Source organism: Onychomys torridus, chromosome 1 (assembly GCF_903995425.1).
Source record: "Onychomys torridus chromosome 1, mOncTor1.1, whole genome shotgun sequence".
Taxonomy (NCBI): domain Eukaryota; kingdom Metazoa; phylum Chordata; class Mammalia; order Rodentia; family Cricetidae; genus Onychomys; species Onychomys torridus.
In genome coordinates, this window is record NC_050443.1 from 103,236,486 (window position 1) to 103,261,953 (window position 25,468).

The following is a 25,468-nucleotide window of genomic DNA, read 5'->3' on the forward strand; positions in this document are numbered from 1 at the left end:
ACTGTAACTACTCCTGCTGAGAGCGGGAGTCCACCTACCTACCCTTTACAGAAGCAGCAACTGACAGCTCTGTGCCACAGGTCTCCCACCTGCTTCCCGGTGCCCAGGTGGAGTATCTGATAGGGGCGCTTCAGGGGACAGGACAGGGCCAGTTGAAACCAGAGCACTCCACCTTGCTGTATCCCTGTTGTGCAAGTGTCTTCTCAGGTTTCTTGAGAGCAATGCTGGCTGACACTGGCAGCAGGGAATACCACTGCGAGGGCAGCATCCCACCAAGAGGGCAGGCTACGACAGCGGTGTGCTCAGCGGTTTTTAGTAAACACACACACACACACAGACACCTGCTGTGTTCTTTTTTGTCTGTTAACTGACTTAGAGCACTATAGGGCACTACACATCACAGGGCTCTACCAGTTTTCGAACTCCAGTGTGAGCTGGAACCCTCCTGTCAGGAGACTTCAAGGATCCACCCTGTTCCCTGGCCATCCGATAAAGCTATAGTTTTTGACTGAGGTTGGTGGGGGGGGTGAGCTCTCTTCTCCAGAAACTGGAAGACAGGTAGTGAGTGACCAACCATACATAAAGCTTAACTGTGAGCTGGCAGCTACAAGGCTAGCTCAGACAGCTTCTAATGTTCCAGCTAGATCTGTGCTAAGTCAGACCATAGCCTTAATGACCAGCCCAGGAAACAAACCACGTACTCAGAGCTAACAGGCTCATAACGGCCAGGACATGCTAACAACTGAAAGCTTCCCTGCTTCAACTGAGGCCAAGTTTCATGCCCTGGATCTGCCTGCTTCCAGATTCTCCAGGCCAGCAGCCTGCAATGGCCCACTGCAGGCCTTCACACTCCTCTCAGGGCAGGGCAAAGACAGCCGCTCTGCAGCCCAGCTGTGGCCCTTCAATACTTTATCCTGTGGTCTGAGGCAGAGCACCACCCCTGGGGTCTAAATGTGCATGCAGGCACACATCTGGCTCCAATGACTCTGGGCTTGCACCCTGCACAGGCCCTCATTCACCTGCATTTGAACCCTGCACTTTGCACCCTGCACAGGCCCTCATTCACCTGCATTTGAACCCTGCACTTTGTACCTTGCACCCTGTACAGGCCCTCATTCACCTGCATTTGAACCCTGCACCTTGCACCCTGCACAGGCCCTCATTCACCTGCATTTGAACCCTGCACCTTGCACCTTGCACCCTGTACAGGCCCTCATTCACCTGCATTTGAACCCTGCACTTTGCACCCTGCACAGGCCCTCATTCACCTGCATTTGAACCCTGCACCTTGCACCCTGCACAGGCCCTCATTCACCTGCATTTGAACCCTGCACTTTGCACCCTGCACAGGCCCTCATTCACCTACATTTGAACCCTGCACCTTGCACCTTGCACAGGCCACTCATTCACCTGCATTTGAACTCCACACCTTGTACTCTCTGACAGTGGACTGCCCTGCTCTATGCTGCCCGAATGGAGCCAGATGCCATGTCCCACCTTCAGGGTGATCTCTTTACTCTTAACCACACCCCTCTCCTTCCACAATCCCTCTCCAGATGAACTCCAGCGACAGCGACCCTTCCATGTCACCCAGGGAGTTCCACCCCATCTTAGCATTCCTTCCAATCTAGAAGCACACCTGAACCAGGTGCACTTATTAACTGCTCATCACAGCCAAGAAAGACAGATGTACAATAAATTCATTAAAAATACAACATCATTTTATTTGGAGCCAGCTTCTAATTACCACTAAGTCTGCTCTGGGAAGAGGTGTTTAGAGAATGACAGAATGGAGCACAGCTAAAAAGTCAGCATTAATGTGACTCACCAGCAGAACAAGGAAAGAGGTGTGGGCGTGTCGGCGGCTTGCTACAGTCACCCCCGGGTGAGGCAGGGGAAGGTTGCAAACACTGGAAAGCCTCCCTTGTTCAGTGCATACCAAACTCACCGAGCTGTTTACACAGCAGATGCCAGGCGCTTGTGGTTTGTTAGGCTTACTGCAAAGTTTTCTAGTCTTAATTTTTTTAGAGGTATTTACTTATCTATCTATTTAGTGTCTATGGGTGTTTTGCCTGCATGTATGTCTATGCACTACATATACTAAAAGCCAGGAAAGGGCACTAGATTCCATGGAACTGGAGTTACAGATGTTTGTGAGCCACAATGTGGGTGCTGGGAACTGAGTACCTAGGTCCTCTGCAAGAGTAGCCACCCTATATGCCTGGCAGTGGGTGGAAGCAGAAGCAGGTGGATCTGTTTGAGGCCAGGCTGGCTGACAGTGAATTCAAAGACAGCTTAGGCGACATAGAGACTGTGTCTCAAAAAACCAGAGAGAGAGAGAAGAAAGAAAAGCCACCCCTGAGTTCTTAACTCCTAAGCCATCTCTTTAGCCACCAATATTTTTGTTTGTTTGTTTGAGACAGGATCTCTCTACACAGCCCTGGCTATCTTGGAACTCACTCTGTAGACCAGGCTGGCCTAGAACTGAGAGATCCACCTGCCTCTGCTTCCTGAGTACTGGGATTAAAGACATTTGTCACCAAGCCCAACCTTTAATTTTTTATATCTAAAATTTTAGATATTTTATTTATTCTCAGAATGGTACTTTATAAACTTGACTAAAAATTAACATAAAACTTAACAGCAAATTACACAGCCAAGTGTCAGTTGCGCTTGTAGCCCCAGAGGAAGAATTTAGGGAGAAATGCTAGTGGATGATGAATCAGTGGATCAAAGTGGACATTTACTGTGATTCAAAGAGCCTCCTGGGCTTCGGAGATGTTTATTTGGTAAAGTGCTCACTACGGAGGCTGCAGAGCCTGAGTTCAAGCCCCAGACCCCAGGTAAAGGTGGAAGGACAGACCGCAGAGAAGCTGATCTCTGATCCCCACAAGCTCACCTTGGTAGGCAACCCTACACCCACATCCATGCACAACAGTAAAAAGTGTTTCTTAAAGCATCTCCTCACATAATACATACTGGTCACGTTAGTGAGCAGAAGTCTAGCCCAGTCTCTCCTCCACGCTGCAGCTCATCTGACAGAGGCAGTGAGGACACAGCACCAGTTCTACAGATTCAGCACACCCTGAAGGCAACCTGGATCTAAGCAGGGTAGGTTTCAGACAGCAGAAGCTGAGGGACTTTCTACAGTTACCTTATGTAGCTACTGAACACTTCAGCTGTGGCCACTCCAAATTAAGATATGTGAACTCCACAGCTACAGCATTTTTAAAAATGTAAAATGTTTCTTAAGTAACCATGTATGAGTGTGTGGTGCTAGGCCCAGAACTCAGTTTGTTAATAGGTTGAATGACATAATTACATGGGTTGACTTTCTTTTCTTCTATCATGTACCCCAAGCCAGTCTTGAACTATCTTTGTAGCAAAGGGTGAACTTTTGATCTTCCAGCATCCACCTCCTAAGTGCTAGGATTACAAGCATGTACCACCATGCCCAGTTTAGTGTGGGACAGGGCTAGAACCCAGGACTCCATGCATACTAGGTAAATGCTTTACCAACTAAGCCACATGACCTCACTGGTTGACTTCTCAAATACTAAACTAACCCAACACTCTTAGAATAAGCTCGTTTGATCATGCTGTATCATCCTTCTTATACATTGTCGGGTTAGACTCAGCAATATTAGGTTTGGAATGCTATGGCAAACCGAAGTCTGTGATTTCCTTCCTTTCAATGCCTTTAGACATCACAATGGCACGGGCCTCATCAAGTAAGAGATAGGCACTACCTTCTCTTCATCACAATTCCCTAAGAGTCAGGGCAGACTTGGCATTACGGTAGAGCACTCTGGACCCTTAGACTTTAGAATACCTGACATACATAACAAGACATCTTGGGATGAGCTCCAGTCTAAACACGAAATTCACTCAGGATTCCTGTACACCTGACAACAAGCTGAAGATAATTCTATATAACAGCTTAAAGAAGGTTATACATGAAAGAATCCATGTAGAACCTTCTATTTGGGTCAGGCTAGTGCTCAAAAGGTTCCAGATTGTGGAGCATTTGGTTTAGAAATGATTAATCTGTATTTTTAATTTTATTTTCCCTTTACACTTGTTTATTTTTGCAAGAGTCAGAGAGTTGGTTTTCTCTTTCCACTAGGTAGGTCCTGGGGATTGAAACTCAGGTAGTCAGGCTTGGTGGAAAGCACCTTTACCCACTAAGTCATCTCAATGGCTAGCCATCAACCTATATCTTTTACTTAAATTTATGGCAGAGGGTTCTTGGGCTTAGAAGAACTCTTCCAGTCTTCCCAGAAATCTCCTGACTCTCTGGCCTTCAAGTGGTCATTTCTCTGGTGACAAGGAACTCTGACACACTGGGAACCTATGAGGTGCTCTAGATATACCTCCAGTTCAGCTTGGGCAGGCTGCCATGGCCAAAACTCCCGCACAGCTAAGAGTCAGGACAGCTGCAGTATTACCCCATTGCTGCCCATTATACAAGAAATGTCACCCAGCCTCTGCCCCCAGTTTCTGGCACAGAACTCCTAAAAGCCCTGGAATTTCCAGGGTAACAAAGGTTATGGGGGCACTTTTTGTTCTAATGAGGAAACTCTAGGTAGCTTCAAGGTAGGGGCTGGTCACCAGAAAGATGATGTCAGCATCAAAATCCCCCAAACTACAGGGAGAAGAAGGACTAAAGATTGAGTTAGTCATGGATAGGTATGGTCTAATCAATCAGGCCTACATAATAAGACCCTCATAAAACCTGTGAACAGTAGTGGCACCCCAGAAACTTCAGGTTTCAGGAAGGTGGTACATTTAAAAGACTCAAAAGCACCACACCATCTCATTTCCCAAACCTCACCCTATACACTTCCTCTACCTGCCTATATATAATTGATAGCAGGCATGGCCACTGCTAAGAGAGAGATGGCTCAGCGGTTAGTGCACTGACTGATATCCCAGAGGACCCAGGTTCAATTCCCAGCACCTGCTTGAATGCACCAATCCGAGTCACAGCACCAATGCTATTCATTAAGCAGCACTGTTTACCATGTGAGGAAAGCCAGAGGGACAACAAAGCCCACTCTAAGAGTTTATTAAGGAGAGAAAATAGAAAGGGGTACTTAGGCCTATGGAAAGATCATGCAGGAAGAGAAGGAGGAATATGTGAAACCCACTTTTTTTCTGGTTTTTCGAGACAGGGTTTCTCTGTGTAGTTTTGGTGCCTGTCCTGGATCTCACTCTGTAGACCAGGCTGGCCTCGAACTCACAGAGATCCACCTGGCTCTGTCTCCCGAGTGCTGGGATTAAAGGTGTGCACCACCACCACCACCTGGCTGTGAAATCCACTTTTATAGATCCCCCCCAACATGTATATATGGGCTTACTTAGCTATGTCATGCATGCACATAGATTACATTATGTAGGACATAAGGCCCTGGGATGACTAAGCATCTTGCCAGCACATGTGTGGTCACAGAGGAGTGGCTAGGAATTCTAACACTGCCAACACGCCACATGCATCTCAGGACAGCTACAGATGATAACATCATATCACAATGTCAAAAGGCCGGAGACTCCACTCCTAATCACCCAACAAATGTACATAGAGTACTTCCCTGAGTGCTGAGTCATTCTAGCAACTCATCTAACTGGAGGATGGGGTCATAAAAGCCCTTGATTTATACTCAGAAGTGCAAGTGACCCAAGACTTGCAACTAGCATGTGGAACTGGGACAATGTATGGGACTGTCTCCCTTTAACTTGTGGAATCTGATGCTAATTTCACAAAGACAGTGTCAAACTTAAGTGAACTGCTGGACACCAGTCACTCACTGGAGAATGAACAAAGCAGCAGGTGTCCAGTGTGGGGCAGGGGACCCCACAGTATGTCTCTCAGGAGCTCACTGGCCTCGCTGGCATCTTGTCCGTCTCTGGACTATTTGGGGCAGGAAATGTCCCCATTACTCCACCTAGAACCAATGTAGAAATCCTCCACTTAGGTCCTAACCTCTGCTCTCTAAACTTCCATGCCTGTGGTCACCAAAGGGTGTCTACAGACGTGATGTGACTTACAGGACTCAGGTCACCAGTTCCTAGCACAGAGCTAAGCTGACAGTCTCAGGCCATATTACTGGAACAATGTATATGCACATAGAAACCCTAGATAGAATCCAAGGTCCTCTAACAACACAGACAAGTCTCCAGATTCTTTCTGAGGAGCCAGAAGGCTCTGCACCAAGACTGCAGGACAAAGTCTACATGCTGCCCTGGCATGGAGAACCAGGAATAAACATTCCCCTAAAGGCATTAAAAGAGGAGGCCAGGACAAGCAGGGCTTTTGGTGTCCATGAATGCGGAGGCAGTGGCAGTGGCAGGGCCTACAGGTCAATCGCTACTTTGTACCATACTTCTCTTACAATGTCTTCCCCACTGTACAAGGGACTTTCCTGGGCACTGCCTATAAGCATTTTTTGGTTGTTTTTTTGTTTTGGTTTGGTTTTGGGTTTTTGGGTTTTTTTGTTTTTTGGGTTTTGGGTTTTGGGTTTTTTTTATTTTTTGGGATAGTTTCTCTTTGTAGTTCTAGCTGTCCTGGAACTCACTCTGTAGACTAGGCTGACCTTAAACTAATAGAGACCCACCTACCTCTGCCTCCCAGGTGCTGGGATTAAAGGCGGGTGCCACCACTGCCCAGCTTGTAAGCATTTTTTATTCCACATCATTTATCTCCATCATCACTTGTTTTAAAATCTCTAGTAACAAGAATTCTTGGAAAGCAGCTCTTTTATTTCGTTAATAGTGGACAGGAAATGACAGACTGGCTATACCGTTTACCTCAGCATACACAGGCACAAAAACTGGTGCACGTGACCAGGCGTAGTGGCACACACCTTTAATCCCAACACGAGCAAGAGGAAAACGAGCTGAGGTCAAGGCCAGCCTGGCCTACAGGGTGAGTTCCAGGACCACAGAGAGACCCTGTCTCAAGAGAAAGATAAAGAAAGGGTGTGCAGGCAGCGTGTCGGCTGCAGAAGCCTCCCCGAGCCAAGGTGCCGCTGCGGCGCTTCACTCACTAGGCGTCAGGGCAGGAGAGTGGCATGAGGACAGAGCACACATTCACTTGACCTTCCTCACTGTGGTGGTCTCCTGCTGCACTTACTGCATACGTTAGTCTTTATTGTAGCCATGTCCAGACAGGAAAAGCACAGGCCCTCATTAAGGCATGCTCTCGGGTCTCAGAACATATCCCAGCAGATAAGGGGCACTGCTATAAATCAATTCCTAGACACATTCTACAGGACTTTCCTAAATTACGTCATAGCAACTTAGAGGTCAGCTAAAGGCAGGAACACTTGCATTCCTAGCACTATTTCAACAAGAAACCAAAAGGGGGCTGGACAGATGGCTCAGAGGGTAAGAGCATGGACTGCTCTTCTAGAGGTCCTGAGTTCAATTCCCAGCAACCACATGGTGGCTCACAACCATCTGTAATGAGATCTGGTGCCCTCTTCTGGCCTGCAGTCATACATGCTGTATACATAATAAATAAATAAACCTTTAAAAAAAAAAAAAAAAAGAAGAAGAAGAAAAGAAAAAGCAGCCAAAAGGAAGAAGCAAAAGACTGCTCTGTAGCTAAGACGTGTCTCAGCTGGGAAATGTTAGTTGTGCAAGCATGAGGACTGGGTTGGCACCCCAGCAGCTATGTAAAGCCAGGTGTAGTAGTGCACATCTGTAATCTAGTGCTCATATGCGGAGATGGGGCAGAGACAGAGAATACCTGGAAGCCTGGGCAGGAGACCCTGTCTCAAACAAGGTGGTTGTCTTCTGGCTTCCACAAGCACAACTGCATTCATATTCTCTCACCCCCCACCCCCACCCCCGTGTGTGTGTGTGTGTGTGTGTGTGTGTGTGTGTGTGTGTGTGTGTGTGAGAGAGAGAGAGAGAGAGACAGAGAGAGAGAGAGAGAGAGAGAGAGAGAGAGAGAGAGAGAGAGAGAGAGGAATAAGAGACGATCTCACGGCCAGGCCATCTCTGGAGGATGCTGAGGGGTAGATGTGAAGTCCTGTGGGACTTCAAGCAGGGAGGACAGGAGAAGACTCCCCCTCAGTAGGAGTCTGTCAACCAAGCTCCCCTCCCACTGCTGTCCAGGCAACTGCAGCTCACAGAGCTCTTAGAGGACAGCTCCCAAGCAGGCGCTAATCACACTTCCCTGCTTCAGATCCTCCAGAGGTCCGCACTGTGCACAGGGCTCTTCATCATCTGGAAATAACTCTGGAATTAGCTCCAGAGCAGAGGTCTCTCCAGTCCTCTGCTTGCCCTGTGCAGCAGCATCAGCCAGTCCCCAGAACACCTCTCAAGACCCACTGCTTGGGAGAGCAGGCTCCATGCTGCCTTCTTTTAGTCTTTCCACGGCATATCTTGAAGGAACCCCATATCTGGGTTCTGCTCCTCAGTCCACTTACCCTCCTCTCTGTGGGCTCTACCTCCCCTCTCTTGAGCTGCAAGTGCACATGCTTTCCTCCATCCTCTCCGGCAAACCCTCGACCCCACGCCTTCCCTCACTCTTTTTTTTTTTTTTCCCCCGAAGCTGAGGACCGAACCCAGGGCCTTGTGCTTGCTAGGCAAGCGCTCTACCACTGAGCTAAATCTCCAACCCCCTTCCCTCACTCTTTTAAAGCCATTTTTTCCCTTGACAATTAGAAATACAGGGAGGGTAACAAAAATGCAGAACAAAATCAAACCCCTTTATTGCCATGAGTTAGAACAGGCCATCAAGAGTGCACTAACATAATGCATTCACTTCCAGTTTTTTTTTCCTCATAGAGGAACACAGCATAAGATAAAGTGTCTCTGGTGCCCACTGACCACCCTCTTCTGCACCCTCCCATGCAAACGCTAGCACCTCTGCAGCATACAGCATATCCTTCCAGTCCAGTCTGGTACTTCCCTGAGCAAGGAAAAGAAGTTTGCACTCTCCCAGAACCTAACACAGTAATATCGTATAGTAGTGTCAACCTTCCTTTTCAAACGGTCACCAACTCTGCCCATACAGACACTCAACAGTCGGCTTTCTGATTCCAGGGATCTTTCATTACTGACCTCATTGCTTCTACTGTCCCCAATGATTGGAGGCCTCAGTGTGTTCCAACCCTCATCCCCACGGACCATCTCACACCTCCCACTGGCCTGCAGAGAAGATGTTCCAAATGCATAAGGCTAGCACAGGGCACAGCTGGCACATGTTCCAGGGATGGCTGGGTCTAAGGCTGTGCCCTGCCATTGTGCTGCCCTCTTCCTAACAATATCCACCTCAGCATTCCTCCAATGCCAGGCATTCTGCTTGAATCTCTCCTCAACTCTCAAGACGCCCTGAGTTACAATGACTCTCCCCACCTTCAACACATGGACACTGTGGTGGTTTAAAAGAAAATGGCCCCCAAAGGGAGTGAGTAGTACTATAAGGAGGTACGCTCTTGCTGGAGTAAGTGCAGATCTGAGGCCAGCCTGGTTTACTGAGCAAGTTCCAGGACAGCCAAGCTTAGGCAGTAAAGGAAACCATGGAAAACAGAAAGCTGGTGAACAAGGGGGCCATGTTCCAGCCCTAATAAACAGCAGGACTTGGCAACTTTGGCCACATGGTTCTGGAATTAAGGATAGAAGAAAAGGGCTATGGAATTTGCCTCTGAGACTAAGGAAAGGCACCAAGGCCAGGCTCATGTCAGGGGTGTCCCTGAATGGAGGCCAAGAGAGGCCACTGCGTGAAGCTATGAAGTTGAAGCCTGGATTGCCTTGGAGGCCCAAGATGTTAGATGCCAGGGTCGTGGGATACCTGCTGAGGAAAGCTGCTAACAGGGAGTGGAACCAGCCCAAGAGAGAGAAGTATGTGTCAGTCAACAAAGCTGAAAGGAGTTGGAGAGCTGGAGTGTTTGACATCAGACATGGAGATGCAGAGTTGGAGTTAGCGCAGTGGTTTTCAGCCTTGCTTTTTGTCCTCACTATGCTCCCTTCCCTGCATTTTGGAACAGTAATGTATATCCTATGCCATTATTGTTAGAAGTAAGTATGTGATCTGGTTTTTTATCTTGATTTTTATAGAGAATTAAGAGATTGCATGAATCTCAGAAGAGACTTTCATCTTTGAACTTTTAAATAAGTCTGAGATTATTACAGACTATGGGGACTTTTGAAATTGGACTGAATGCATTTTTGTATTATGATATGGCTACAAGCCTTTCGGGCCAGGGAATAGAATGTGGTAGTTTCAAAGAAAATGGTCCCCAAAGAGGTGTGGCCTTTTTAGAATAGGTAGTCTTGTTGGAGGAAGTTTGTCACTGTGGAGGTGGGCTTTGAGGTCTCATATATGCTCAAGCCAAACTCTGAAAGAGAGACCACTTCCTGTTGCCTGCAAGTCAAGATGTAGGACACTTGGATACTCTTCCAGCACCATGTCTGCCTGCACACCACCATGTCACACCATAATGATCATGAACTAAACCTCTGAAAAAGTAAGCCACCTCAATTAAATGTTTTCCTTTATAAGAGTTGCTGTGGTCATGGTGTCTCTCACAGCAACTGGAACCCTAAGACAGACACCAAAGCTGGAGCACACACTGGAGCCTTGCTGTGAACTCTAACTTCACATCTTCAGAGTCTAGCATCTGCCTATCAGACTAAGTGTCAGAGTCACTTCAGGTGAAGAAAGATGAGATCAGGGTCTTGAATGGTCAGGTCAGGACTGCCAGATGACTTTTCTCATATTGTTAACATCTCTAGTCTCTGATCAACACAGTTCCAGGGCGGCTGGGAACAGGGACACAACACTTACGGTCATGGACCTTGTAGCAGTGGTTCTGCAGGCGCTTAACCTCCCACTCCTCCAGCACACCATGAGTCATCAGCAGCTGGAGGAAGCGCCGATGGACATCTGTCATGGCACCCACTCTTCTCGTGCTGCCCTGCATGTCGGAGGGAGCTGAAAAAGAAGTGTCACAGTCACCTCCATGCACACAAGAGCAATGGTGGTGGGTCTGCACTAGTTTATGTTGACAAGCAGACACTCCTTGTGCTGATGGCTCCAGAAGTGGAAAGAGTAGGGGTCAGGGCTCAAGTTCATTCCACTGGTTTTGAGCAGTATGAACTGAGCTTCTGGAGCCACAAGTGGTTCACAGCCCTCCTGGACTAACTACTTAGGACGTGGTAAACAGGGCAACTAAAGTCTCCACAGTGGGAACAATGAGCAATGTTCTCCCAAGAACTCCTATAACTCAGGTGAGTTAACACAGGTGACAGCCCAGCGCCACAGCAAGCACCCAACCTGCGCCTATTACTACTGGACAATTCTGAGTCTGGACCCTCGCTGGATCACTTACCAGCTCAACAGCCTCAGAGAAACTAAGCCGAGGCTTTGAGTTCTCCCTATAAAAGTACGATACCCACTGCTGAGAACACACCGAGAAGCACCTAATAGACTCTACTTTCCTCTCCCTCTCCCCAGCTGCCAATAAAACATCTGCACAGAAGGACCGTGGGCTATTTCTACAGTCCTCTGCATTCTCTCAAAAAGGTATCTGTGGGGCTGGGGGTTAGCTCAGTGGTAGAGCACTCGCCTAGCAAGCGCAAGGCCCTGGGTCCGATCCTCAGCTCCAGGGAAGGGGGGTATCTTTGGGGTCCAGCAAGATGGCTTAGCAGGTAAAGACATTTGCCACTAAGGCTCACATCCTGAGTTCAATCCCCCAGATTCACATGGTGGAAGGAGAGAACCAACTCCTGTGAGCTGTCCTCTAACCGCCACACGAATGCGATATGGCATGTGTCAGTCCACACCCACATAGAGATACACATACATACAAAAATAAATGTAATAAAAACTTATCCTTCTACAAACCACCCAGATCAGAGCTGACAAACACACAACACAAGGCAGATCAAAACACCTGCTCCTACCAGGAGGGCGGGCAGGCGGGCAGGCGGGCGGAGCCCTGTAAGCACTAAGCACATGGGTGTGAAGCTGGATGGAGGCACTGAGAGGCATGCTGACCTGGCCTGCCCGGTCCTCACACACATCTGAACTGTACTACAACAAGGCCCCTCTGCCTGACCGTTGCTTGTGGCACAGCTCAGCATTCTGAAGCAGTTACCATTCACCTGAGGTGATCCTGTGTTCCAACAAGCGTATTGCCAAGATGTTAGGCCAACAGAATGTAGAAACACATTTAGCTATTATGTTCAGTCTGTTTGTCTATAAAGCAATAAGAAAACGTATCTTTAAGGCAAAAAAAAAAAAAAATGTATTAAAAGTGAGACAAGAATACCAAAGGCTTACCAAGAACTGAGAGAGAAAGACACATAAAAATATGTCACTGTAGTCACAGCTTCGTGGGCTGGCCTCTGAGCTGGAAGGCACACTGCCTAATGGCCACTTTCTCTGACTGCCTGGCAGCCATCTTGAAGAGCACCTCAACAGCATAGATACTTCAACAAGCCCTAGGCCTGTCCCTCTCCTTCATCCACTCTTGTCCATGCAGGCCAGGCAGCCACACACCCAGGCACCCCACTCTGGTCCTCCTCTCCCTAAACACAAGGTGAGACTAGAAAAAGGAAAACTCTGCAGAGGATACCCAGAAAAATGCCACACGTCTTGGAGGCTATGCTGACCACCTGAGCAGAGGGCCAATACTACACTCTGGAGTGACTGACAGCCTGTGTCCCGCCCCCTGTCAAGTAGCTTTCTGAAGATGAGAGGAAGAAGGCGGGCTTGTGTTTGTTTTTGACAAAGAGTCTCATTATGTAGCCCTGGTTGGCTTAAAACACACTAAGACTATGCTAGCCTCAAGCTCATAGAAATCCTCCTGCCTCTACCTGCCTCTGTCTCCTGAGCATGCTGAGATAAAAAGCATGCACTACCATGCCTGGCTCAGATTTTTCTTTCTTAAATTTAATTCTGTCTTCCCAAATTGCCAGCTCAATGAATAAGCATGGCTTAAGGATTCGATTTCTGCCTTTGCATGACAGGCAACATGAATTCTGGTTACACAATTAGATTAATAACAACAATGAAGAAAGATAGCTCAATAATAGAGAGCTCACCTAAGATGCACCAGGCCCTAGGTTCAACCCCTGGGACACAGGACGGGGAAAAAGGAGGGGAGAAGGAAAGGGAAGGAAAGAAACCAATTTTAAGATTAAAAACTCTTAGACCAGATTTTAAAAGTATGTACCATTACTTCTAAATGCCTGAAACCAATCTATCCTGCAAACTGAGAGCTAATGTGGTTTTCCTAAGTCAAAATAGACTTTAATGGTAAAATAAATCAATAAAGATTAGCAGAAATAGAGATCATCACAAATGGCAAAAGGTCACACAAGAATACACAAAAATGTTTAGGCCTTTATGAGGAGGCCTCACAAACCTCAGAGTCAGTACACTGGGATCACAGAGGCACACTCTAATCCACACTAGGGTGGGAGAGTCCAGTCCTCTGATTCACGAGGTGAACACAGCAGAGCACAGGGAGAGGTGATGCGCATGACAGCAAAAGCTGAAGGGGTGGGCTATGCCCACCATGCTGGCTGCAGAGCAGGATGAGCGGAGGCAGCCAGAGAGCCAGGCTACAGGCAATGAAGTCTGAAGCCAATGCCAAAGAAGTGACTAAAAAGTCCATTTGCTCAGAATCTAATGAGTGCAGTTATAAATAATCCCTTCTAGCCAGGTCTGGTGATGCAGGGGCCCCAGGATTCCAGTCCTTAGTAGGGTGAAGGCAAGAGAAGGAAAGAAAGGAAAAGACATAAGTAATCCATTCCAGTAATGACATGAGTCAGTCCACGCAGTGGGAGACAGAATAAATGGGAAAAGCAGATATGAATCAGTACACACAGAAAACAAGTTGATAAAATGTACTCACACTAAAAAAACTAACAAACATGGAATGGAGGGGAACTGTGTGCATGCACGAGTATGTGTGATGCTGGGGGTCCAACTGAGCTACACTCCTGTGCTGAAGGAACTGTCTCTTATCTACAAAATGGCACATAAAATAACTGCAGCAAACAAAGATGAAAGCAGCCACTTCAAAACACAATTGGAATCAATGCTATCGGACCAATACAAAGCCAATCAAAATTTAAGCAGGCTTTGTGAATTACCTGAATGTGACTGACGAGCTGATTCTAAAACTCACTACAGACAAAGCATCAAATATTTTTGAACAAAAGGTGGGGAGACTTGTCCTACCAGATATCAAAAACAGGATTAGTGAACAAACTGTGCAACAGTACAGAAATTGACAAGTAGACCAATGGAGCAGAATGGAGAACTCAGGAAAAGGTACGAGTGTGTGTGCAGACATGGCCTGCTGGAGAACAGGGCTCAGGCCAAAGCAAACCTTCTGTGAAGAACGCCATGGTAGGCTCAGATGACTGTCAGTGGTAATGATGCTTGCTGCCACGCTCAAGCCTGACAACCTGAGTTTGATCCCAAGGCCCACATGGTGAAAGGAGAACCTATCCAGAAAGCAGGCATGCAGTGGGATACACCCTCAACCGCGCCCCCTGCCCCCGACCCACACAAAGGAGAAAACCAATCCTAAAAGAAGGCATGTAGTGGTGTACACCCCCAAACCCACATACACACAAAGGAGAGAACCAATCCTCAAAGTAGGCAGGCCTCTGGCTTCACCTGCATGCAGTGGTATATAACCAACACACACACACACACACAGAGATACAGACACACACACACACACACACACACACACACACACACACACACTCACACACACATGCTAAGGCAACTGATTAGCCCATATGTGAAAAATAAAATTTAACCCTTACCTCACACCATATGCAAACTCAAACCTACAGGGTCATGGTTTTAAGAAAGGAAAGACTTTACAACTTTAAATGACACCACAGGAGAATATAAAATCCAAGAGTAGAAAAAGATGTCCTTAGAAGATACAAAAGCCACAAAGGACAAAGCATAAAAGAATACACTACTGAATTCATTGAAGAACCTCACCAAAAATACCAAAGGAGAGGAAGGAAGGGGAGGAGGCTACTAGCTGGAAGGTGTTTAAAATACACATAACCACAAGAGTCTTCTTCAGAAGGCATGAAGAACCCCTACAGACCAAGAAGGAAAAGTAAAGAGAATGAACACAGAAACAGTGTAAGAGGCTCATGTATAAGCAAGAGTACATTCAAAAGCTGATCAACCTAAATGTGATCAAGCAGGTGAATAAAAAGCCACACTGACGCCGTCACAGTGACACACACCAGAATCCCAGAACTCAGAAGTCTTTGGCAGGAGGAAGAACCACTTCAAGGTCAGTCTCGATCCCATACCCAGTGAGTTTCAGGTCAGTGTGGGCTGTAGGGAGACTCTTGTCTTTCAAAAAGAAAAGAGAAAGACAGCTCAGGGTTCAAAGCATGCACTGCTCCTGCTGGAGACCAGTGTTCTGTTCCCAGCACTCGCAACAGGCCACTCACAACCACCTGTAAGTCCAGCTCAGGGGATCCAACGCCTCTGGCCTCTGAGGGCATCATGCACATACCCACACTCAGACACACATATAATAAAATAAATCTAAGAGAGGACAATAGGAGGGGAAGGGAGAGGAGTGGAGAGAAACGGAGGGCAGGAGGGAAAAGCAATCTTCAGTGGGTAAGAGTGGAATGCCTGGTGGAGCACAGATTTCAGCAAGCTTGCATGGCCCAGAAACACCATTATTACACACATTCCTTACATAAGTGTCCACACTGGCCCCGGGAAACGTGTCCATAGAGGCCTCCTGTAATGGAACTCTGCCAACGCTATGAATGCCCATTAAGGAATAGCCATGAAAGGGATTCTAATCACATCTGGAACCCAGGACAGTGAAGAAGGAAGCAGGGCTACTCACATCAACATGGATGCTGCTCAAAACATCCCACAGGCATGCAAGCTGGGCATAGTGGCGTACGCCTTTCATCCCAGCACTCTGAGGCAGACAGGTAGATCTCTGAGTTCAAGGCCAGCCAGTCTACATTGCCAGTTCCAGGTCAGCCATGGATACAGAGAGACCCTGTCTCAAAAGATAAATAAATAAACGAACACAAAACCATACCATATACAAAGAGCAAGTCACACATTCACACGGGATGTCAAACACTGAAGGAACTGTACATGGTACTCATCACAGGACCACACGAAGTCAGTGAGACCTATCAACAGCAAGGGAACACAGACTTCAGAGCAGTGAGTTCTCTGAGGAGGAGACAGGATTCAGTGGTGGTGTGGGGATGGGACAATGAACTTAATTTGGTAGTGGTACACATGCAGACGTTCACTTTTTGTTCTTCATATATTTTCAGAGGCATATAACGTAATAAAATACACAAATAAAGCCAGCTTAAGTATCAAAGAGAGAAGTGAGGTGGGAGAGGGGGTCAGAAGTGGGGGTGGAAAAGATGCACAGGAGCTATGCCTGCTTATGGCTATGACAACCATCTAAGAGACTGGAGAGTGGATTAACCATAGATACTTGCTGCTCACCCAAAGGACTTTCAAACGCCAAGTGTTTACACAAGAAGCAAAGCTTGGGCACTGAATGGGCAGCCTGTGCTGGGCAGTGTTAGTTCTCCGACCACACAAGCCTGGTTTGGAACTCACCAGAACCTCATGAGGGACACTTTCACAGAGGAGGGAACTGAAGCTAAAAGGCATCCAGGTGACAGTGATGGTGAAGGGGGTGGTACCACAAAAGCAGTGTCTGTTCTTTAACCCCAGCACTCAGGAGGCAGAGGCAGGCGGATCTCGAGTTCAAGGATAGCCTGGTCTACAATGAACTTCAAGTAAGAAACTATGTATCGAAAAATATGATCATATACATAATCATAAATAAATAAATAAGACCAAGGTCTAAGTTCCTTATCTACACTTCTCCACGCTTCCCTTTGAGAACTTGGCCTGGGTTAGCAGTGTTATCTGGGGTTATCAGTACCAAGTGCAACATAAAACGGAGCACAGGAACCCTAGACCTTTCCAAAATCGGCCAAACAGATGATTCTGAACACATTTAGCCTCGGGCTTTCAAATACGGGCTCCATAAACAAAACAAAGGAGGCCCTGGGGGAGGGGCATGAGGCGGAGGTGGTCGTTTTTGGACAGTGGTACAAGCGGCTAGCACCTAACGGTGACAGTGTCGAGGAGGCCCACTTTCTCCGCCTGGCCTACTAAGAGACAGAGGCAGGGCCTGGTGGTGGTGGCGCACGCCTGTAATCCCAGCACTCAGGAAGCAGAGGCAGGGGGATCTCTGTGAGTTCGAGGCCAACCTGGGCTAACAAGTGAGTTCCAGGAAAGGCGCACAGCTACACAGAGAAACCCTGTCTCGAAAAAGAGAGACAGAGACAGAGTGGCAAGGGCTACATGCGTTCCAGGTCAGCCTGGACTACACGGTGAGGCTGTCTCAAAAAGACAAAAATTTAAATTAGAAATAACTTGTTACGGAGCGAGGTCACAATCCGTGCGCTCTGCGGGCCTTAAAATCCCCATCAGCGCCGGACAACGCTCTCGTACGCTGCGCAGACCCCACCGCTGTCCTCCCGTCGCCCCACAGACACCCACTTTGGTCCCCGCAGCGCCCCGCGGCCTTCATACGCACCGCACGCCCGGAAGCCGACCAGCAGCGGTCACGCCGGAAGCGGCTCTCGGGGCCCGCCTCCGAGGCGGGGAGAGCTCCATTATGGAGCGCCTATTGGTGAACTACGCATGTCCATCAGGAGAGTACTTCCGGTTTCCCGCCCGTGCCGTTGCTATGGCGCCTCAGCAGCTGTAGGTTGAGTCCTCCGCTACGCAGTTTCCCGCGCGGCTTTTGTACTTCCCGGAAAGATATCCGCCGCCCCCGCTGCCGGCTCGGCGGAGGAGAGCCCACGTTGTGTTTTGTGTGTTAAAATACGAGTATTAGACCGGAGAGGAAGAATGTGGGTTTTATTTTCCTGTAGCCTGAGCTAGAATCCTGGCTCTGCCGTTACTAATTGAGTGTTGGCCATTCATGGAACTACTAAATGGGGTTAATAAAGTCGGTTCTGGGGTGGTTACATAGTTCAGTCTGTAAAAAGCTTGCTGGGCAGGCAATGTGTCTCAAAAAGCAAGGTGGAGGGTATCTGAGGAACCACATCTGAAGTTGACCTCTGGCCTCCACATCACGCACACGAACACACACTCTCACAAAAAGTCCTGAATACTGAAGTGTTCACAGGATTTGAAGAGCTAATGCGCAGCAAGGTCGAGGATAGCAGCTGAGAAGTGTGGCATGGTAGAGCTGGTTAAGCCTTAGCCCCGCTCCCCTAAGAACTGAGATGTGATGAAATTACCAAAAGGAGTGACTTCAAAGAAGTCACTTCAGTTGACTGCTGAAGGCATTTCCTTTGCATACATTCCAGGCTCGAATTTCAGAGCTGGAAATGCACCCTTGCCCAGGAAAAGTGACTAATAATACAACTGCTCAAAGTGCATAGTGTAATCTCTGAAAACACATTCTTACTCTGCTTCTCGTCAACCCTGGAGTCTTAGACAGCTCCTTACCTCTGGAGTAGGGAGACTAGCAGTAGAGAGGCAGCTAAAAGCTTGATCTCTGGGTCAAATCCTGGTTCTTGAACCCCAAATCTCTGAGCTCTAGGACAACACAATCAACCCCTGGCTCAGCCTGACCATCTGTAAAGGAAGAATAATCGTATCGGGCTGTGGACATGGTTGTGAAAATGAACTGTGAACCACTAGGGATGCAGTAAAAACCCCAGTAACTGTGAACTATCATTACTACTAAAGAACGTATATAAACTGTCCCCTGGGCATCAGTGAGAGGAGAAAATCGCCCCCAATGGAAAGCTTGCATAATTGGTTTGCCCTGCAGTCTTGAAAATCAAACCATTCTCAGTATTCAAAGTCAAGGTGTGAGCCAGCGGGATGGCTCGGTGGGTAAAGGCTCTCGCCACCAAGTCTAAAGTGAAAGAAGCAGTCATTTCTTCCAACAGGTTTAAAATCTGTGTGCCCACTTCCCCCTAATATTCCTGGCTCCCGAAAAGCCCCTTTTGTTAGTCATTTGTCAAATAGGCTTATTGTTCCAGGTGTAATCTGCTATCTGGAATCCCTGAAATGCTTAAAAGCATAAGATACCCTACATTCTCCCTCAGTTCTCTGCCCCTTTTCAGGCTGTTTTCTAGCTTAGCCAATCAGGAATAGACTGCGAGGTTGAACATCAACCAATGAGGAAAGGCCAAGATCCCCATGAACTGAGGATAAGACAGAGGGCAATTTGGCCATGTGTGACCTTCTAATCAAGCCTGGCACACTCTTTTGACAAAAAGACTGCCGTGCTGGGTAACTTGTGATTTGGTAGTGTATTTCTTTGTGTGACACCAAAATGTTAATTTATCAACTAGATCCACACGTAGAAAGAATTGACTCCCAAAAGACACACACACACGCACACGCACACACACATACATAATCAAAGTCAATGTATCTCACAGAAGGCTGTGGCATATCCAGCCAATCTGGAATGAGACGACTGGCATTTTGCCTTGGCAGTGTCTATTTGGAGCTGGGGAGAGAGCCTCCCCTCTTTTGTCGTGAAGCTCCATTTTCCTCTTGTGCAAGACAGAAAAGCTGGGGAGCAAAGCTGAGACTCCAGAACTGCAGCATTTTTAGGGTCCAAGGACCAAGGAAGGAGGGTGCAAGAACAAAATGTTCAAAAGGAAACAATATGCAGGGTAGCCAAGACTGGGGAGACTCTTGAGAAGGAGTAGGCTATGGTCAGGATGGTCAGGGTAGTCTGAGGAGTTCCAGAAAGATAGGTTTACAATGTAGACAACAGAAGTCTCCATAGAGCGGCCAGGAATCCAGAATAGACTCCAAAAGTGAAGCAGAGCAGTGCAGGCAGCTGAGCATTCTCTTAGGAAGTATAATGTAAAAAGGGAAGCCTTGAAAACTCAGAAGCCAGCCAGAATAAAGGATAGAGAGAGAAAACAGATAAGAGAAATGTCATGGGAGATGAACGGCTAAGTACAGCCTGGCACCACAATGCTGGCCTTTCTATCTTCTCTATTCTGCCCAGTAGGAGCTGAGGAAGTGCTGGGGGGCGGAGGGTGAGAGGATGGAGCCGAAAGATTTGGAACACAGGTCAAGATGAGTGCAGAAGAGAGACTAAGGTTGGCACCCTGACTGCAGCTGTGATGGTCCTCTGAGCTCTGCTTCCCCGCAGAGGAAACACTAATATGGATTCATCTTAAAGCGGCCTTAGGTTGGGCTTGTGCAGCTGACTCCAGGGTGTAAAGTCCCTGTAGGGGCCGCTTTGAAGTGATACTCCACAGTGATGGCAGAAACCAGAAGGATGCTGGATATTCACAGTCAACCCATGATGCCGGAAGGTTCCAGCAAATGAGAATGAGAAGGATAAGTCAGTCTGAGAGCTCGGGAAGGTGAACTGGTACCGTGGGCCCAAGAATGTGGTATTGAAATCCAGTCACAATGTTGTTGTTTGTTTCTTACTCTTTTGGGGGCCCACCACTCAGGTCCCAAATAAATCACACACAGAGACTTATTCTTAATTATGAATACCTAGCCTTAGCTTGACTTGTTTCTTACTGTCTTTCCTTAACTTTAAATTAGCCTGTCTACCTTTTGCCTGGGGCTTTTCCTGGTCTCTTACATCTGTAAATCTTACTCTTACTCCATGGCTGCTGTGTAGCTGAGTGGCTGGACCCTGGAGTCCTCCTCCTTCTCTGGCTCTCTTCCACCTCCTCCTCTTCCTCCTTCTCTTTTCTTTTCTTTTTTTCCCCAGATTTCTCCTTCTATATATTCTCTCTGCCTGCCAGCCCCCCTATCCCTCTCTCCTGCCTTGCTTTTGGACTTTCAGTTCTTTATTAGACCATCAGGTGGTTTAGACAGACACAGTAACACAGCTTCACAGAGTCAAACATCTGCAGCATAAACAAAAGTAACATACCTTAAAATAATATTCTACAAACAATGTCTGCAGCAGTCCTTCCCTCTCAAAGAGATGGGCACCTTCTGAAACATGGTCTGTGAATCTCTAACAGCCTTTCTGGTGCCAGGATTTCTCAGCTAGGGAAGTAAGTTTACATCAAAGAGAGTGTTGGTCTTGGAATCAGAAACTACAAGCTTGTGCTGTGAAACCACCCCCATCCTCAGAAAAGTATTACTCCTGCGTCTGCTATGTGGGCTCTGTAGATCCCCCTCCATGCTGTTGCCTGTATGTCTGTCTATGGCATCAATAACTCTTCTAATAAACTTCATACTCCTGACATTTTGTTTCAATGTCCCTCTTGAACCCACATCCAAGACCTTTCAGTAGGAACAAATATTGAGAAATGACTGAGGTCACCAAGGAAAACAGGCCTGTGACTCCAAAAATGAAGACTCAAAGTCTCTTTTTGGCTCTGTGTTTACCGTTTTGATATACCAAGCACTGGACTATCCACTCCATGACAATGTTGCTGCTCAAATGTTCCCAGGAAAGTTGAGTCTAAAATGTCAGAGAGTTTTGCTCACACAAAATGCTGTGCAAGACAGAGGACATTGAGGGAGGTGGTTAAGGCCTGAGCTGAAGAGGAACCTTCAGGTCAGGGGTCACACTGAGCAGGTGGGTCATTTACCTGAATGCCATGGAAGGGATCAGAGAAATCATGAGCTTAACTTTGTAGTGTAGAGAAAGAGCTTTGATGCGTTCTTTTCAGTTATTCCTGGAACAAGTACAGAAGCTGTGTGTTAGGCCTCAAAGCTTTGGCAGCTTCCAGAGAATCTTCAGATCACACTCAATGAACCACAGAGCCGTGAGTCTAGAAGTCAACAACATGCCAGGCCAGAAGCCGATGCACAAACTGTGCCCGAAATCAGTTACTGCAGCTGCTTCTGAGGAAGGGGCCAGGAAGTCAGGCAACTTCTTTCTTTTTTCTTTTTTACTGTAAGCACCTATTCACAAAACAATAAAATTGAAATTTGTAAGTATACATCTGAGTTTTCTTTCTGAAGCTAGGTGATGCTCATGGCAAATGTACCCACAGGTGTTTGTTATGTTCATGTCTACATGACCCTTCTGAATGATAAAATATTTTCGTTATACATTTTTTTAAAAGAAAAATAACCTATTCTGAAACTGAAAATTACATGCAGGTTAATGAGAAAAAACAGTCTGGTACTCAGAAGTGAGTGTCCACAGCTAGCTTGGTAAAACAGCCTGCAGATGCCAGGAACAAAAGTCATCAGGGAATGGGTATGAATGCACAGCAAGGCAGGATCCAACAGACATTCGGAGGGAACTCTTGTTAATGGCAGTATCACAGGAGTAAGTGACTCAGTTAAGTAGCAGGAAAATGTTAGCTGAATAAACACAGAGGAAGCAGAAGGAAGGGTATAATAATAATTTAAAAAAAAAAAGCAGAAATGAGTACAAAATGAAGTTATAAAAAGCAAAGGCTGGTGCTCAGTTACAGACCCGTGAAATAAACTTCTTCTAAGGTCGATCAAAAAAATGGGACAAAAAATTATTCTAAATGGTAAAGGGGACACAGAAGATGCAGTGACACCCCGAGAGAAGTAAGAGGCAGATGGAGGGCTTGGCTAAGGAAGGGCAGACTTTCCCTGGGTCCAGACTTGCTGTAATCACATCATGCCCCTCGGGATCCTTCTGCCTTCCACCTCCTGAGGCTGGGGTACAGGCTTGCACCACCATACCTGGCTCAGTATGAACTTCGTGAACAACTTCGTGGCAAAAATTTTTGAAAAGTTAAAAGAGATACCTTCTTGATAAGAACACAAATTCTAAAACTCGGCTAAAGAAGAAAAGCAGAGCAGTGATGATCAATGACATTGAAACAATAAGAATGGATTTGCTCCAGCTCCCAGAACCCCCAGGCCAAGGTCTGAAGACTCAGCCTCCAAGAAAGAAATGAGGAGAATTAAGGGGGGCAGGGGGAAGAGAGAGGAGAGGAGAAGGTGGGGAAGGGGAGAGAGAGGGGAGAGAGGGGAGAGAGGGGAAGTAGGGAGGGGAGAAGAGATGGGGACTGTCTTATACAAGTTGCACAAGAGTAAAGGTAGAAACAATGATACAGTACGTTCCAGACTGTGTTATACAAGTTGCAAAGGTAGAAACAATGATACAGTACGTTCCAGACTGTGTTATACAAGTTGTAAAGGTAGAAACAATGATACAGTATGTTCCAGACTGTGTTATACAAGTTGCAAAGGTAGAAAAAATGATGCAATATGTTCCAGACTGTGTTATACAAGTTGTAAAGGTAGAAACAATGATACAGTACGTTCCAGAGGGTCCTCGGCAAGGGCTCTTTGTGCTTCTAACCCCTGAGCATCTCTTCAACTCCAGGACAGCCATATCACAACACAGGCGCAAAACTTCAGTCTACTGGTTGGGATGGCTATTCTTGGTTGCCAACTTGACCGTATCTGGAATTAACTAAAACCCAAGTAGCTGCAACACCGTGAGGGATTTTTCTTAAATTATTTGAAGTGGGAAGACCCACAGCTTTCATCCAGATTTTTCAAGGTGGGAAGATCCACCTCTAATCTGGACCATACCTTCTGGTGGCAGAAGGACATGGAAGAAGGAAGCTTCTGCTATTTGTCACTTGCTCTTGCCCTCAACTTACTGTCATTAGAGCCTGCTTCCTCAGGATTCTAATGTATACTGAAGAACAACTGAGTCACCCAGCCTTCTGGACTGAACAACTATTGCATTCTTGGGCTTTTTGTTGGACTAGCTGGACCACAGCCTGTAAGGCACTCTAATAAATCCCATATATATGAATGTGTGTGTGTGTGTGTGTGTGTGTGTGAATATATATATTCTATCAGTTCTGTTCCTCTAGAGAACTCTGACTAATAGACTGGTGTAACAAAAGATGTGGAGGGGCCTGGACAACTGGCTCCATGGTTGAGAGCACTGCCTGCTTTTCCAAAGGTCCTGAATTCAATCCCCAGCACTCACACGGTGGCTCACAACAAGGGATCCAATGCCATATTCTGTTGTGCAAATGTACACACAGACAAAATACCCATAAACATAAAATACATAAATAAATCTTTAAAAAAATATGTTGAGAAATACTCAACCTTACTACTCATTGAAAATGAAAACAAGAAAAGAGATAAATTTTCACCCTTAAAAATGGTGAACTGTTGCCAAGAGTGAAAAGAGACCATCATTGGGCGGTGGTGGTGCATGCCTTTAATCCCACCACTCAGGAGGCAGAGGCAGGTGGATCTCTGTGAGTTTGAGGCCAGCCTGGGCTACAGAGTGAGTTCCAGGAAAGGCACAAAGCTACATGTGGTGATGTGCTGAGGTGGAAGCATCCCAGCTACTATATAGAAGACAGTTTGGTGTCTCTGATGTTGTAAGAGCTCATCTAGCAATTCAACTTGTTGGAACTCAGCTGGAGAATTCCACTTGCGTGCCAAGAATATTGCTGCAACAGAGGAAAGATGGGAATAGTCTACACATCCACTGACAAGGAAATGAAAAAACAAAGAACACCCGTGCCAAGATCCCATGACCTTAAAAAGAATGGGCTAACTCAGACTCATGAGCACCTACATGTGTGAGTCCTGAAAGCATAGAATGAAGAAGAGAGAGAGAGAATAGTGAGACCTGAATTTGATCCCCGGGCCCCACAGGGTTGAAGAAAAGAAGTGGCTGATGCAAACTATTCTCTGACCTTTGCACACACATGTGGGCACTCACAAGGGGACACACACACACACACACACACACACACACACGCACGCACGCACGCACGCACGCACGCACGCAAAAAACATAAAACCACAAGGCAAAAGGATGCATGCATTAGGGTTACTATCTATGCAAGATTGATGAGATACAAGAAAAAATGAGGGATGTGTGACATCACTCCAGTCCAGGGCTCTAATTTCTAAAGATTTTAGTTGATTATTTGTTGTTTTTGTTTTTGTTTTGTTTTGAGACAGGGTCCCTCTATTTAGTCCTGGCTCTCCTGCTTGTATGTATGTAGACTTGCTATGTAGACTAGGCTGGTCTCAAACTCACAAAGAACTACTTGCCTGCCTCCTGGTACTAGTATTAAAGGTGTGTATCCCCAGATCCAACTAGACCTTGAACTTTTGCTTTAAACCTCTGAGTAGCTGGGATTACAGACATGTGCCCCCAATCCTAGCTCTAATCTTTGTCCTCTCTTTAAATATGCTGCTGCATTATGGTAGGTGTTCTTTTTTTCTTTTTTTTTTTTTCCTGACAACAAATCCTCTCTGAAAACATGATCTTTAGGCTACCTAGTATTCGCAGAAATATCATTTGCTGCCGTCACTCTTTTTAAGCTCTTGCTGACAAGTGGATGTTCCCCGACACAGTCTAAGATGCATTCTCTGCACATTAACTGCTGAGGACATCTCTGCTTACTCAGATTCCCAGAAGTAGAAGTATGGGGTTGAAGAATGCACACACAT

General features: G+C 46.8%; 1 protein-coding gene across 3 annotated transcripts in view; it reads right to left on the minus strand.

Moving 5' to 3' along the window:
* Nsmce1 (NSE1 homolog, SMC5-SMC6 complex component) overlaps nt 1–17,650 on the minus strand; it is a 30,635-nt gene extending 12,985 nt beyond the window's left edge. Inside the window, exons 1-2 of one of the 3 annotated variants that reach the window (XM_036179855.1) lie at nt 17,613–17,650; nt 10,799–10,945 (exon numbers count right to left, since the gene is read on the minus strand). In XM_036179855.1, the coding sequence (XP_036035748.1) occupies nt 10,799–10,934 (136 nt within the window). In that variant the 5' untranslated portion in view covers nt 10,935–10,945; nt 17,613–17,650. Of the gene's footprint in view, nt 1–10,798; nt 10,946–15,872; nt 15,931–17,575 lie in introns of those variants that run through there. The other 2 variants (XM_036179847.1, XM_036179863.1) reach the window with 2 other exon arrangements.
* Nucleotides 17,651–25,468: the final 7,818 nt, after the last annotated feature.